Source organism: Meles meles, chromosome 21 (assembly GCF_922984935.1).
Source record: "Meles meles chromosome 21, mMelMel3.1 paternal haplotype, whole genome shotgun sequence".
In the NCBI taxonomy this organism is placed as follows: Eukaryota; Metazoa; Chordata; class Mammalia; order Carnivora; family Mustelidae; genus Meles; species Meles meles.
This window is the reverse complement of record NC_060086.1, coordinates 43,385,885-43,399,796: the sequence shown is the minus strand read 5'-3', so window position 1 is coordinate 43,399,796 and position 13,912 is coordinate 43,385,885. Positions and strand designations below refer to the sequence as shown.

General features: G+C 64.8%; 1 protein-coding gene across 1 annotated transcript; it reads left to right on the top strand.

Moving 5' to 3' along the window:
• Positions 1-8,276: 8,276 nt before the first annotated feature.
• SOX8 (SRY-box transcription factor 8) lies at positions 8,277-13,239 on the top strand. Its single transcript, XM_045992547.1, has 3 exons — positions 8,277-8,812; positions 10,193-10,422; positions 11,138-13,239. Exons 1-3 carry the CDS (start codon positions 8,391-8,393, stop codon positions 11,872-11,874), a joined length of 1,389 nt encoding a protein of 462 aa, XP_045848503.1. The 5' UTR covers positions 8,277-8,390; the 3' UTR covers positions 11,875-13,239.
• The last annotated feature ends 673 nt before the right edge of the window (positions 13,240-13,912 follow it).

The following is a 13,912-nucleotide window of genomic DNA, read 5'->3' as shown; positions in this document are numbered from 1 at the left end:
CGCTGGGCTCCAGGCTCCCTCTCCGGGTTTACCCAGGGTGGGCGAGGCCATCGGAGAGGATGGCGGGGAGCTCATGTCCTTCTGTTTCCTCCAGGACCTGCCTTCCTGGGAGCTGGCTGCAGAGGTCCAGCGAGTCTGAGGTTCTAGAACGCACAAGGGAGCGGACCTGACAGAGCAGGGCTTGCTCTGAGGAGAGGCTGGCCAGCGGCTCAGGGCTGGTCTGTTTCCACCCCGATTTAATCAGAAGTGCGCCGGCCTATTACCAAGCCGGAGAGCGGAGGGAAATATTGACACCTGCTGCACGTCGAGCCCAGCGGGAGCAGCAGGCACACGGGCCACGTGTGGTCCGGTTCCCCGTATGTGACACGCCCGACACGTCCAGGATAAGCAGTGCACGGAGACAGAAAGCAGATCCGTGCTTGTCTAGGGCTGGGGGTGGGGAGTGACGAAAGTACTCCGGAGCCAGACAGAGGTGTCGGCTGCGCAGCCCGGGGAGCCCGCAGAAAGCCACCCAGCGCACACTTCCAAATGCTTACACACTCCGCCCTGCGAACAACACCTGCAAGCCCCAGGAACGCAGGGTCTATCTCTGGAGAGGCCTCTCCCCCATGCCAGGAGCCCGGGGTGCGGGGGGGGGGCTCCTAAACCTACATTTTCAAGCCAAAATCTGCTGGAGGAAAAAGCCTGCTTCCCGAGGGACTGGTGCAGAGCCCCGCTTGGACAGAGCGAGTGAGAAAGTGCCCAGAAGAAGACAAGAGGAGAGAAAGGGAGGCTTCCCCGAGACGACCGATTAGCTCAAGCCTGGGGATGGTATCACACAAACCCACGGACAAGCCAGAGCCTCTGGGCCCGTCCCGGGGGGGCGGGCACCCACAGCTCCCCCGGTGCTGCCCCAGAGGGGAGGCGCACACAGGCCCACAGGCTGGCCGAACTCCCAGCAGCTGCGGGAGGGCTTCACGGAGGAATGAGCCCCGTGTCGGCACCTCGTCCAACTGTCCCCAGGCACCCTGGCTTGGCAGCCCCCGCTGCTCAGGGCAATTGTTCCTGCCGTGCGTCTGCAGCTGTCTCTGGCACCCAGCAGACCCCAGCTTGGGCCCGACCTAATCGCCCACCCTTCATTTACCCCAATTTTTCATGTCTTGACATCTGTCGAGGGGGGGGACAGAACCCACGGGCACTAACATCTGTCACTTTCTTCTGGGGGGGTGGTCCGTTTGGGCTGGTCCCACCCTGACTGTCCAGCGGCCAAGACCCTGGGTGAGGCTGGCAGGTGCTGGCGGGGGTGGGTGAGCAGGTGCCGGGCCATTGGCTGGTGCGCGGGGACTGACTCACGGACGGCTGTTCTGCTTGGCTCACCCGTCTCCTCTCCTGGCACCCTCGCCTCGCCTCCCGTGCCGCCACCCCAGAAGGAGATGTGGTTCTGCGCGGCCAGGCAAGGCCAGTTAGCCACGACGGCAAGGCAGAGACGAAAGCAAAAAATCAACGTGCTGGTATAGTCCCTGGCTGTGGAGCCCGAAGGGACAAGAGAACGTGCTCTGAAGTGTTTCTCTTGGAGTCCGACTCTGTCCCGGAGGAAGATTTGGAAACTGCCCTGGCTGGAGGTCACAAGCCCGAGGACTGTGGGCTGAATTCCGCGTGCAGACCTGTGTCAGTTACCGGTCACCACAACAGTACTGTGTCACAAACGGCCTTCAAACCAAAAATCATGGTGTCGGCCGCGCTGCTCCCCTCCGAGCTGGGTTCAGGCCGTGCGTCTGCGGTCGGCTGAGGTCTGGGGGCAGCTGGACGCGGGCTGGATGCCGGGCGGGCTGGGGCCTCTCCCCGGAGGCCTTACAGCCCGACCCACAGCGGCTCCACACTCCCCTCCCGACCAGGCTCCCGATGCCATCTGCATCCAAGACCCCTGATTTGGCCCACACTGTTTATTTCATGGGCTCTGGAGCTTGTGCCCACCACCCTCCAGCATTGTGCCTCACTTCCCGAGGACTCCTGCCCCGTGATTCTAGCAGACAACTCACTTCGGAAGAGAACAGGTGGCATTCCTATGAGGTGTTCTCCGCGAAGGTGGAGACGGCCCCAGCAGCGCGGACGGGCTCTGGAAGTTGCTACCTGGACTGACGAGGAGGCCCAGAGCAGCGATAAGCATGGCCCAGTGGGTTAAGCCGCTGCCTTCGGCTCGGGTCATGATCTCGGGGTCCTGGGATCGAGTCCCGCATCGGGCTCTCTGCTCAGCAGGGAGCCTGCTTCCCTCTCTCTCTCTCTGCCTGCCTCTCTGTCTACTTGTGATCTCTCTCTGTCAAATAAAAAAAAAAAAAAAAGCATCAGGCAGAGGCTCCTGGACGCCCAGCAGCCCGCACCCACCAGCTCACACAGGCCCCACAGCGAGCCCGCGGGACAGACAGGCATTCCAGACCCCCTGCTGCTCAGAGTAAGCCCGGACTCACCCCAAGGCAAAGGGCCACAGGGGACAGAGGCGTCAGGTCCCGTGACCTTGACGCCCTCTTCTGCAGAACTTCAGCGCCTTTTTGGGGGACCCCTGCAACTCCCTCCTGCCCCTTTCCACACCCTGAGGGCGGGAGGCAGGGGCAGGTGGCCACTCTCGCTCTGAGCCTTCCTGATGGGCTCCCAAGAACCATCGGCTTTCTTCCCTTCTGCACAGGGCTCCCGCCTGAAGGGGTCTTAATTTGACCCTCCTTCGCCAAGTTCCAAAAAATAAATCCTTGGGAGATAGCGGAAATCTTTTGACAGGGTATGTTTTAATTTGCCTTTGGCACTGCCGTGTCTCTGGAACCTTCCATGGGGGCAGAGCCAGCCCGGGCCCCTCACTCCAAAAGAGGATTTTTCTCTCCGAGAGTTTTATTTCAAGCTAACGTTTGCCTTTCTCGGTCGTAAGGGATGTGGGGCTCCACTCCCGAGGGCTTCCCACGTGCACGTCTTCAACAGGAAGCCTCGTTAAATCTGAAAGTTGAGTTCGGAAGGACAGGCACAGCTCCCGGAACCTATCTGGGCTGGAAGCCGGTTTTCTGGACTGAGGGTTATCTTCCGACATTCTGGCTCCCCTCCGGCAAGGGGGCTGGGAAAGCCTCTCCAGGCCCCGCTGCCTCTCGGAGGAGCCCAGTGACCAGAATGCAGAGGAGCTTGGTGCACGGGGATGAGGACCCAGGTGCTGGTGAAGGGCAGGGGTCCTGAGCTGGGGACTGGGGTCCAGGGGGCAAGCGCCCAGAGTAGCCGGAAAGCCCAGGGTCCAGAACGAGGGAGGGATCTGGGGCCCAGGATCCTGGAGCCTGGTATTATGCAAAGCCGGTGTGCTCAGGCAAGGAAGGGAATGTATTGGCTTAAGGGATGGCAAATCCCAGGTCTCTAACACCTCAGCGGACTCGGTTTCGCCCATGGATGATATTGCTGGCACCTGGCCCGGACACCTGGTGTCCAGGGAAGGCTGCATTCAGAGACCCCTGGGACCCTGCCGGAGGACGGTTTTTTTTGGTTTTTTTTTTTTTTGGCTACTGAAGCAGCGTCTGCCTCGCGTCAAAGACACACACCAAAACCTGAATGTTGCGGGCGGAGTCAGCCCCCCAGGCCCAGGCGGGGCAGAGGAGAGATGGACAGGCACAGCTGGAGGCCGAGGCCGGTGGGGGGGGGGGGTCGCTACCAGCAGGGGTGACCGGAGGCCTGGGCAGAGACCACAGCTGTTCTCATCACATCTGTGTCGTACATGTCACTGGACAGGCCGTGTTCACTGGGGCTCAGCCCTCGGTGCAGCATCGCCCTCTCCCCAAACTTTTCCAAGAATGGCCACACAGGGGGTCCCACTGGGCCATTAGCAGTCATCCCTGGGCAGGGTGGCTTTCCTCCCAGGAGGCTTCAGAGCTGGCGACAAGCTGCAGAGGCGGAGCTGGGGCCACCCCTACCTAAAGGCTGGGCGGGTCCTGAAGACACACTGGCTTGAGCAGGAACCCCTCTGGAGCAAGCCGCTCAGCAACCCCCGCAGGCTGGCCCGCAGCACCAAGGTCTGTGGCGGAGGGAGCAGAATCCCGGCGGGATCTTCCTTCTAGTGTCCTCCGCACGCAGAGCAGAGAAGGCCCAGGAACAGACACAGTCGGCTCCCAAGTGGACATCAGCCCAACCAAGGGGAGGGCTTTGACCCAAACCAGAACTTCCACGCCAGCTGGCGAACTAAGTCGGGGTGTTTGAACAAAAAGCTTGGCCCGGAGCCCTGATGGTCTGTTACTGAGGGACACCGGACTCCTGGCGCCCCCGGGAGCCCCCTCGGCTCTCTCTCCGGAGACCCAGCGGGGCAGGACGAGGCTGTCTTTATGGAAAAGCTGCTCGGGGCTGATTGCTCATCTTTGTCTGGGACTTTCGGTTTCTGCAGACCAGCCAGTAATTAAAGGCACCAATTAATCTCTGAGACTGAGCCGGGGGTCCCAGGATGTGACGCCAACTGCCTCGGGCTGGCTCACAGAGAGGCCCAGGTCACGACTGCAGACACACAGGGGACATGCCGTCCCTGGGGCTCAAGAGCCCCTGTGGCCCGCCCCCAGTGCCTTTCTCTGAAAGACCATGCACACTACGGACACGGCCTCCCAGGCCGTCCAAGATTTGGGCTGGGCGGGGGGCTGGGCGGGGGGCGGGGCAGAGATGTCAGGGTGCTGCGGGCAGTGAGAGCGCAATGCCCACTTCCATGGCGGGCAGCCCTTCCTTCCCACGCAGCCTCTCCAGGGCCCACCACACACACACACGTACACATAGTGGCACACGCACATGGGCATGCCCGCACATTTCCTTGGGCGAGCACACACGCACGCGGGCATGCACAACCCAGGTGAACACACACGTGCACACATACACCCAGGCACACACACATGTGCTCGCACGGGGATGTGTATGCACACAGGTGGGCACGGGCTTTCTGAGCTTCCCTAAGAGCCAACAAGCGGGAGGGTCGGGGGTTTTCTGCCTGGAAAAGGTCTCCCTGGAACCCTCCGGGCCTGCACCAGCCCGGGCTCATCGGCACAGGGGTGTTTGTCCACCTGTACGCCCTTCTTCATAGGTGCCCTTGGGCGCTGCTGAGGGTGGAGGTGTAGAATCCTCTTCTCCATCGGCCTTCCTATGCCCCAGGGGCAGGGATACGGTCTCCACCTGGCCTATCGGATCACATCGCTGAGACCGCAGAGGCCACCAGGTGGAGTTGGGGTGGTTGGGGGCAGGAAGGAACAGCCAGGAGGCGGACTGAGCGGTTCAAAGAGCTGCCCCTCAAGTTTTCAATCACTGTAGCTTCACTCTCTCTCAGATACTCTATGCTCTCTGCCGCCTCAGGGCCTTTGCACATGTTGCCTCCCTCCAACCTCCTTGCCATTGAGGGAATGGTCTTTCCTCCTTCCAGAAGTTGGAAGCTTCAGGTCTCAGCTGAATTTTGCCTCCTCAAAAGACCCCTTCCCAGACACACACACACACACACACACACACACCCCTCTGCCGGGTGAGTGTTGCATCTCCTTGGTGCTTGCCCACTAAAGCCCCTGGCACAAAACAGATGCCTCGTCATTACTGAGGAACACAGGAAGCAACCGCAGTCACCCCTCTCTCTGAACGCTACACCTGCGTACCCGCTCAAGGCCTGCCTAGCCGCCAAGGGCATGCACTGAGGTTAGAACTAATGGGAGAGGAGGCTGGATGGCCCGCTGGTGAGTATACGGGCCTTCCAGCAGGCCAGGAGGCTGTGGAGTCCGACTGCGTGCCACTCTATGCGTCCATAGCCTGCGCTGGGCCCATGAGCTCACACCTGGATGCTGCCTTGTGGGGAAGGGCACACACACAGCCAGCCCGAGTCCGGGCCTGGCAGGATTTGCCCTCCCTACCCATCCTGTAGGAGTCATGAGCCATACATATGTGACAGGCATGGCCCACCAGCCCTGCCAATCCCCGGGGCAGTCGCTGCAGCCCCGTGGCGCTGAAGGTGGGGCCTAGGACCTGTACCACCCGGGTTTGGCACGGGACTCCCCCTGCCTGGTGCTCACCTGCCCATGACCCTCTGGGCCAGTGGGGAGCAGGGAGCGGCTGCCTTACCTGATGCCTCCCATGCCATCTGTGCTTCCTGTCTCTGCGCACAGCAGATCTGGTGCCCAGCGGTACACCGGATGCAGGGAGGGGTGGGACCCGTTTTCTTGGGGGTCCAGGTCCGCCAACCTCAACCCTGCTCCTGCTCCTGCTTGCATTTGCAGTGGGTCCCCACGGGCCAGTAAGACGGATGCGTACCCTCAGGCCATCGCCGTTTGGGCCCTCCCTCAGTCCTCCAGCTGCAGAGTGGGGACCCCAGTTGGAGGGCAGGACCTCGAGGGGAAGCTGCTGCCGACGAGCAGGAAAGGATGTTCCCCCTCAGGTGACGGAGCCAAGGGAGGCTGGCCACAGGACAGGAGACAAGAGCACAGGCCAAGCCCAGAGTCTTCAGCTCTGCCGTCCTGGGGCCCTCCACCAGCGCCGCTCACCTTAGACAGCAACCGCGCCCCATCCCCACGGCCATAACGCACAATATCATGCTCCCTGATGCAGGGCAAGCAGCTGAGCCCATCCTGTGCCTTGGGGTCACCCGCAGGTGACAGGAAATCTGGGCTCCTCCCTCTTAGACTCTGAGGTGTCCCCACAGAGAGCCTGGCACGTTCCCATGCAAGGCTGTGGGGTCCCTGGGCAGCCCCCAGAGTCCCTGAGGTGAAGGCTTCATCCCTAGACGGGCAGCCCAGATGGACAGGGCTCTAAGGCCCAAGTGCGAGCTAAAGAATCGGCAACCCTGGTGGAGAGGGCAGGCCCGAGTGGGGCCAGGAGGCCTGCCCTGGGCAGTCCAGGGCTCGGTGGTGGACCCGGGATGGGTATATGAGCGCTCGGAGACTCTTCCGGGGACCCACCGACTTTAAGTTTGGAGTTTTCTGGAAGCACACCCAATCCGTTCGGGCATCGCCCCTTCGCTGCAGCGGCCAGTGCCCCGAGCGTCCAAGACTCTGAGGAGGGGCCCACGACTGGGGAATCAGTCAGGCGCCCTTGCCTAGGGTCACCCAGAGCGCCGCCAGCCACAGCTCGCAGCCACACGTGTTCCCACTCGGCCACCCCAGGGCCTGTGGCGAAGCTCTGGGCTGCTGGTTCATCGCCTCCCCGAGGGTTTGGCGAAAGAATCTGAGCCGCCCTCGGGGACTGCCAGGCCCAAGGCCAACTCGCGGGGGCGGCCTCGGTCGGCGACTCGGAGCCGCGGCCCGGCTTTAGCCTCGGGAGAAATGTCCCCTCTCCGACCCGCCCACCCGCCGCCCCAAGCGGGCGGCACAGCCCGCCCCCTTCCCTCCGGGCTGGCGCGCCCACCTCCTCCACCGAAGGCGCCCCGGGGCGGCCATCGCCTTCGCAGGACCACCCAGGGCCGCCCAGCCGGAGAGCCTCAGCGCCCCCCCCTCCGCACCGGGTCAGGCCCGGAAGGCCCTAGGCCCCCGCGTCCGGCCACGCCATCCGCCGGGCGGCCCCAGGGACTCCGCGAGTAGGGTCAGCTCAGTCCCTGCCCAGCGCTCCCGCCTCCCTCTGCTGCCGCGTCCTGGGGCCGCTCCCCGCCCGCGCTTTCCCCGCTCATACCCGGACTGGGCGGGGGACCCGGGGTCGTCCAGCTCCGAGCCGCGGCCCTTAGGCGCGCTTTACCTGGACGCGCGGCGCGCAAACCAAGGGCGCGCTGGAGGGTCTTGCCCGGCGCGCTGGCCCTGCGGGCGGGGAGCCCGGGCTTTGAGGCTGCACGGCCGAGCCAACCCTCCCTGGGCTGCAGGCTGGCGGAGGGGACCCCGGCGCCTCTGGGCTGCGGGCGAGACGTCGGGGCTCAGGACCGGCTGTGGGGGAGGCTCCGGAGGACCCGCCTCCAAGCGCAGCGGGCTTCCCCGGGCTTGGCGACCCGGCCGGGGCGGGACCCGCAGGAGCCGCGACGCGCCTCGCAGACACCCCGGAGCGCCCCGCCGTCCCCGGTCCTCGACCCCGTTCCCTCCCCGACCCGACTGGAAAAGGGGCCCCAGGCGCGGGGCGGCGCCGGGCGGGGCGCGCGGGGGCGCGGAGGGAACCGCGGCACTTTCTTCGGGTGGGGGAGGGGCGGGCGCCAGGCTCCGCCCCCGGGGGCAGCGGGGCGCGCGCCGGCCAATGAGGAGCCGCGGAGGGGGCGGGGCCTCGCGGCCGCCGCTTAAAGAAACTTGTTGCGGGTCCGCGGTCTGGACGGAGCGGCGGCGGCGGCGGCGGCAGCGGGGAGGCCCGGGTCGGGCGGCGGCGGCGACGCGGGTTGGGCCACGGCGCGGCGACCTGGGGTCCCGGAGCGGCCGCGGCGCAGCTGAGCAGCGGCCCCGCGGGTCCCGGTGCGCGCCCGTCCGCGCGCGGCCCCGATGCTGGACATGAGCGACGCCCGCGCCCAGCCGCCCTGCAGCCCGTCCGGCACCGCCAGCTCCATGTCGCACGTGGAGGACTCGGACTCGGACGCGCCGCCGTCGCCCGCCGGCTCCGAGGGCCTGGGCCGCGCGGCGGGCGCGGGGGGCGGCGTCCGGGGCGACGCGGCCGAGGCGGCGGACGAGCGCTTCCCGGCCTGCATCCGCGACGCCGTGTCGCAGGTGCTCAAGGGCTACGACTGGAGCCTGGTGCCCATGCCGGTGCGCGGGGGCGGCGGCGGCGCGCTCAAGGCCAAGCCTCACGTGAAGCGGCCCATGAACGCCTTCATGGTGTGGGCGCAGGCGGCGCGCCGCAAGCTGGCGGATCAGTACCCGCACCTGCACAACGCCGAGCTCAGCAAGACGCTGGGCAAGCTGTGGCGGTGAGTGCGCGGTGCGCGGGTGTGCGCGGGTGTGCGCGTGTGTGCGGGGACGGCCCGCAGCGCGCGGGCGGCTGCCAGCGGTTCTGGCGGACGTGCGCGGGGCCCCGGAGGTGGCCCCGCGCCCAGCCTCGGCTCTGCTCCCAGTGGCTGTTCCCAGGGCCAGTCCCAGTGGGAACCCCCTCTTTGACCGGAGAGACGGCACCCGGGCCGGGCTGCGCAGGTGGTCAGGGCCGCAGAGGGCTGTGGGGCGAGTGTGCAGCCCCTAGCACGCTCCCTCAGTCGCCAAAGCCTGCTGAAGCCTGGGATGGCATGTGGGGATGGGGGACCCCACGCGTGAGCGGCCCCAGAGTCTGCAGGCCTGGCCCTCTCCAAGGGAAGGTGGCTTCTGTCGGGAAGCAGGGCACAGTAGCAGGCAGGGTAGTGCCCTCTGGAAGTGTCCCTCTTTAGAAAGGGCTCCCCTCCCCTCTGGCCACCATGTGGGAACGTCAGGGCAGTTGGAGGGGCGCACGTCTGTTCAGCTGGGACGGTCCCCACCGCTTTTTCCTCCTTTCCCGCCTCTGCACCCTGTGCAGGGAAGGATGAGAGACGCAGGAGGGGTCCAGCGCGGGCACGCCGTGCACAAACTCGGCGATGGCGAAGCCGGACGTTTTTGCGGAAAGTAGGGCAGCCGTGGTGCTGAGACCTGCCCATCCCCACCAAACGCGTTCTATGCGACTTGGGTTTACAATGGAGGGCTGTGGGTTTGGAGCACTGGCTCCCATTTCCTGCCCCTCTCCTTGGGAGTGGGCATTGGGAGTTGGGACGTCTGTCCTCTGCGTGCCTGTCTCTGTCTGCTCTGGGCACAGCAGACTCTGGCAGCCCTGCAGCCTGTCCCGTAGGCAGTTGGAGGTGAGTTACTGGAAAGATTTGAGAGGACCGTGTGTGTTCTGAGCCTCAGTGAGGATCACACGGGTTTTGCCAGTGTTTCTGGGGGTCTGGGAAGCCCAGATGCCCATGGAATCCCTGCCCGTTCCCAGGAAGTCTCACTTTGTCCCCCGGTGTGTTCTCCGCTGGGTTCTGCCTCCTTCCCGCCCGCCTGCCTTAGAAAGCCCCAAAGGGAGGGGACTTACACAGGCTCTGAGCGAAGGGAAGTAAGAGTATGATGGAGATGGGAAGGTTTGGGTCTTGTAGCACATTCCTGTGACCCTAGTGAGAACAGACCTCGCCAGAACTCCTCGCTGGCCTGAGCGCCCTGTCCCCGGCGAGGGGAGAGCCTGCCTGGTGCCCGCTGAGGTGCGGGGGCACACACGGGCCTCCCCGTGAGTGTCGGGGTGGGTGAGGCCCTGCCCCCGGGGCAGCATGGGGACCCGGGCCATCCCACATCTGCCCTTGGTGCTGCAGCTTGCTAAGCGAGAGTGAGAAGCGGCCCTTCGTGGAGGAGGCAGAGCGGCTGCGGGTCCAGCACAAGAAGGACCACCCGGATTACAAGTACCAGCCGCGCCGCAGGAAGAGCGTGAAGACGGGCCAAGGCGACGCCGACTCCGGACCCGAGCTGGGCCCCCACCCTGGCAGCGCCGTGTACAAGGCTGATGCAGGCCTGGGTGACCCTCACCACCACAGCGACCACACAGGTGGGCCCCACAGCAGGTGCCTGCCCCAACAGGAGAAGTGGGGGTCTCGGCACCTGCTCAGATGGGTAGCGGGGGTGGGAAGTGGGGCTCACTCCCAGGGCAGGTGGCTCTGAGATAATCCCAGGTTCCCCGATGCACACGGGCGGCCGGGGGTCTGCTTAGCCCCCACTGAGCACTAAGGGTCTCGTAGCTTTGCCGCGGTCCGGCGCTGGGTGGTGTGGGTGTGTTCTGCTCTGTCCGAAGGGCGTTTCTGCTTCCACTGGCCTTCCTGCCGCTGCTGACCCAGCACTCCTGCCCCTGGAGTCAGCTGCCCAGCTTTAACATCAGACAGACAGGGAGGATCCTGGCCAGCCGAGCAGTCTCGGTCAAGCTGGCCAAAGCTGTGAGCCTCCGGGAGAGCACGTTTTGTGTGGGTCCCGTTGTGGTCGTGTGCAGGGGGCCGGCACTTCCTTTCCTTTCCCTGACCTTGGTCTTCACAGCCGGGCCCCGCAGCCCCAGCTCTTGCCCTAGAACAGTGCTTCACGGAATTTCCTCGGCCAGGGAGTGAGGGCTGGGTCTGGCTGTGCTGGAATTTCTGGGAAATGCACAGAAACAAAAAGCCGTTGATTTCTACCTGCGGCGGTTAGCAGGCTCGTGTCCCTCCGGGTGTGCGTCGCCGGCCTGGCCGGCCCCCCACAGAAGGGGCATTCATCTCCGAAACGTGCTCTGTCCCCAGGGCAGACCCACGGGCCACCCACGCCACCCACCACCCCCAAGACGGACCTGCACCACGGGGGCAAGCCCGAGCTGAAGCTGGAAGGCCGCCGCCTGGCGGACAGCGGGCGTCAGAACATCGACTTCAGCAACGTGGACATCTCGGAGCTGAGCAGCGAGGTCATCGGCAACATGGACACCTTCGACGTGCACGAGTTTGACCAGTACCTGCCCCTCAACGGCCACTCGGCCCTTCCCGCGGAGCCAGGCCAGCCCGCCGCCGGCTCCTACGGGGCGGCCTCCTACTCACACTCGGGGGCGGCGGGCATCGGGGCGTCCCCCGTGTGGGCCCACAAGGGAGCCCCTTCGGCCTCCGCGTCGCCCACCGAGGCGGGCCCCCCGCGGCCGCACATCAAGACGGAGCAGCTGAGCCCCGGCCACTACGGAGACCAGGCGCACGGCTCCCCGGGCCGCGCCGACTACGGCTCCTACAGCGGCCAGGCCAGCGTCACCACGGCCGCCCCCGCCGCGGCCGCCAGCTCCTTTGGCAGCTCGCAGGGCGACTACACCGACCTGCAGGCCCCCAGCTACTACAGCCCGTACCCCGGCTGCCCGTCCAGCCTCTACCAGTGCCCCTACTTCCACCCTGCCCGGCGGCCCTACGCCTCACCCCTGCTCAGCGGCCTCTCCGTGCCGCCTGCCCACAGCCCGCCCGGCAACTGGGACCAGCCCGTGTACACAACCCTGACCAGACCCTGAGGGCGCCGTGGCCTCGGGGAGGGGACTGGCGTCGGTGAGGGACAGCCTGGATCTCGGCAAGGACGGGAGGAGCCTCCGGTCTCGCAGGGGGGTGCGCTAGTGAGGGAGGGCCAGGGCGGCTCGGCGGGTGCAGGCCGAAGTGTGCCGGGAAGCCTGGCTTTGTAACCGACACGCGGGGCTTCCAGACCTCCACGCTCCCTGCAGCCGACGGAGCCCCTTTCCCGTGCTCTCTTCACCGCGGCTGGCGACTCTGGAACCAAGGCCCGCCATCGGGCCCTCTTCCCTGCTGACACCGGCGCCTCGGTTTTGCCCCTTGGTGGATGGAGCAGCCACAGCACAGAACAGAAAGGAGGGAAGAGGCGTGGGGTCTCCGGCCTCCTGTGCTCCAGGGTCCCCGCCGGCCTCACATGCGTGGAGACCTCCAGGGGACCCCGCTGCAGGAGCCCCTCTGGGGACCGGCCCGTCAGATCTGAGGTGCTGCCTGCCATCAAGGCTCTTCCTGGCAAGGTTTGGCTACGACTAACCCTTCTCTCTTTTTATTTTATTTTTTTAATTTTTATTTTTGAGGCTTAAACACATTCGATTTGTTTGGGAAGCTGTTGAAGTGTATTTATGTTCTGTGTTATTTTATCTTTAATTAATGAAGTCATTCATGCTGAGAGTAGAATTGAAGACAAAAACGGAGGCCGGGGGCTGAGCACGAGGGCTGGGCGGACAGGCCGGGTAGCCCCCCACCCCCGAGCTCCAGCCCCCTCCCGGGCCCCCCCCGCCCCCGCCCAGGGAGGAGAAGGGATTTGCCTTGCAGTGTCTCTGACCGGGTTGGGGTGCCCCGGCCCTGGTGCCGGCATCCGCCCGACGTTTGGAAGGCAGGGCCGTGGCTCCAGCTGGTCGCCGCCCAGGACGGGGATTTCCTGGGACGGGGTGGCTCGTTCGTGAGGGCTCTTAGGAGCCAGACGCCACCTACAAGCTGTGAAGCTAAAACCTTGTCCACGAAAGCGTTTAGAGGCTTAGTCTTAGAGGAGTAACCCCTGCTTCCGCTGTGTGCTGAGCACTGACCGCGCCTACTTCATGGAAACTTGTGCCTTTCAACTTTGTACATACAGAGACGTCTGAGAAGTCGCTTCTTTTTACTTTTTCTACTTTTTCCTACCTTTTTCTAGAAACAGTTTTTTTGGGTTTTTTTTTTGTTTGTTTTGTTTTTGCCTGTCTCTGGCTGGGCGTGCGGGCAGGGAATTACAGCTCATTCTCACGCCGACTCTGCCGCTCCGCGTGGAGTCCGGCCTTCCGCCGTCACGACCTGCTGCGTTCTGCTGCTTTCTGACCAAGCAACGCTAACTTTTGTACAGACCAGTTTGATAAAATTAAAAAAAAAAAAAAAGCTTTTTATCTACTTGGCCTGCGTTTTGTGTGTTGCTTTCTGTACGTCTGGGGTCTCGTGCGGGAGGGCCTCGGCCGAGGCAGGAGTAAGGGTTCGCCCCGGGCCCTCCTCGGAGGATGTGGGCACCAGGAGCCCCATGAGGGCGGAGGCAGCGCCCCAGCCCTGGGGCACAGCCAGGCGCCACCTCCCTCCCCGGCCCCGCCCTCCGGGGGCTGCCTCGGCATCTGAGCAAATCTCAGGCCCGGGATGCCGGCCGGCCAGCCAGAGTCTTCCTTCCCCGGCCCCCACCCCTGCCCAGGGCCTGTTCAGTAGGCACATCGGGTCCAATCTGGGGCCGTGGTTTCCTCCCGGGCGAATCCCAGAGCTGGGTTTCTGGGTGGCTGACGGCATTTTTCAGGCCCTGGCGCCCAGCCAAGCTGGGAGCTGGGTGAATGCCGCCCTGCAGGCACCAGGCGGGGTTGTCCGGTGAGCTGACTGTTTCAAGAGAGACATGCTTGTGGGGAGCTAGAGCAGGCGAGGGGCGGCCTCACCCCTTCGGCAGCCGGCTTCGGGGCTTCACCGGGCTGGGTGCACCCGCTGCTGGGCCCTGGGGATGCGTCTGGGGCGGAGAGGAAGATCGAGCTTCTCACGAGGACCAGGTCCCCGAAACAACTAGCTCTG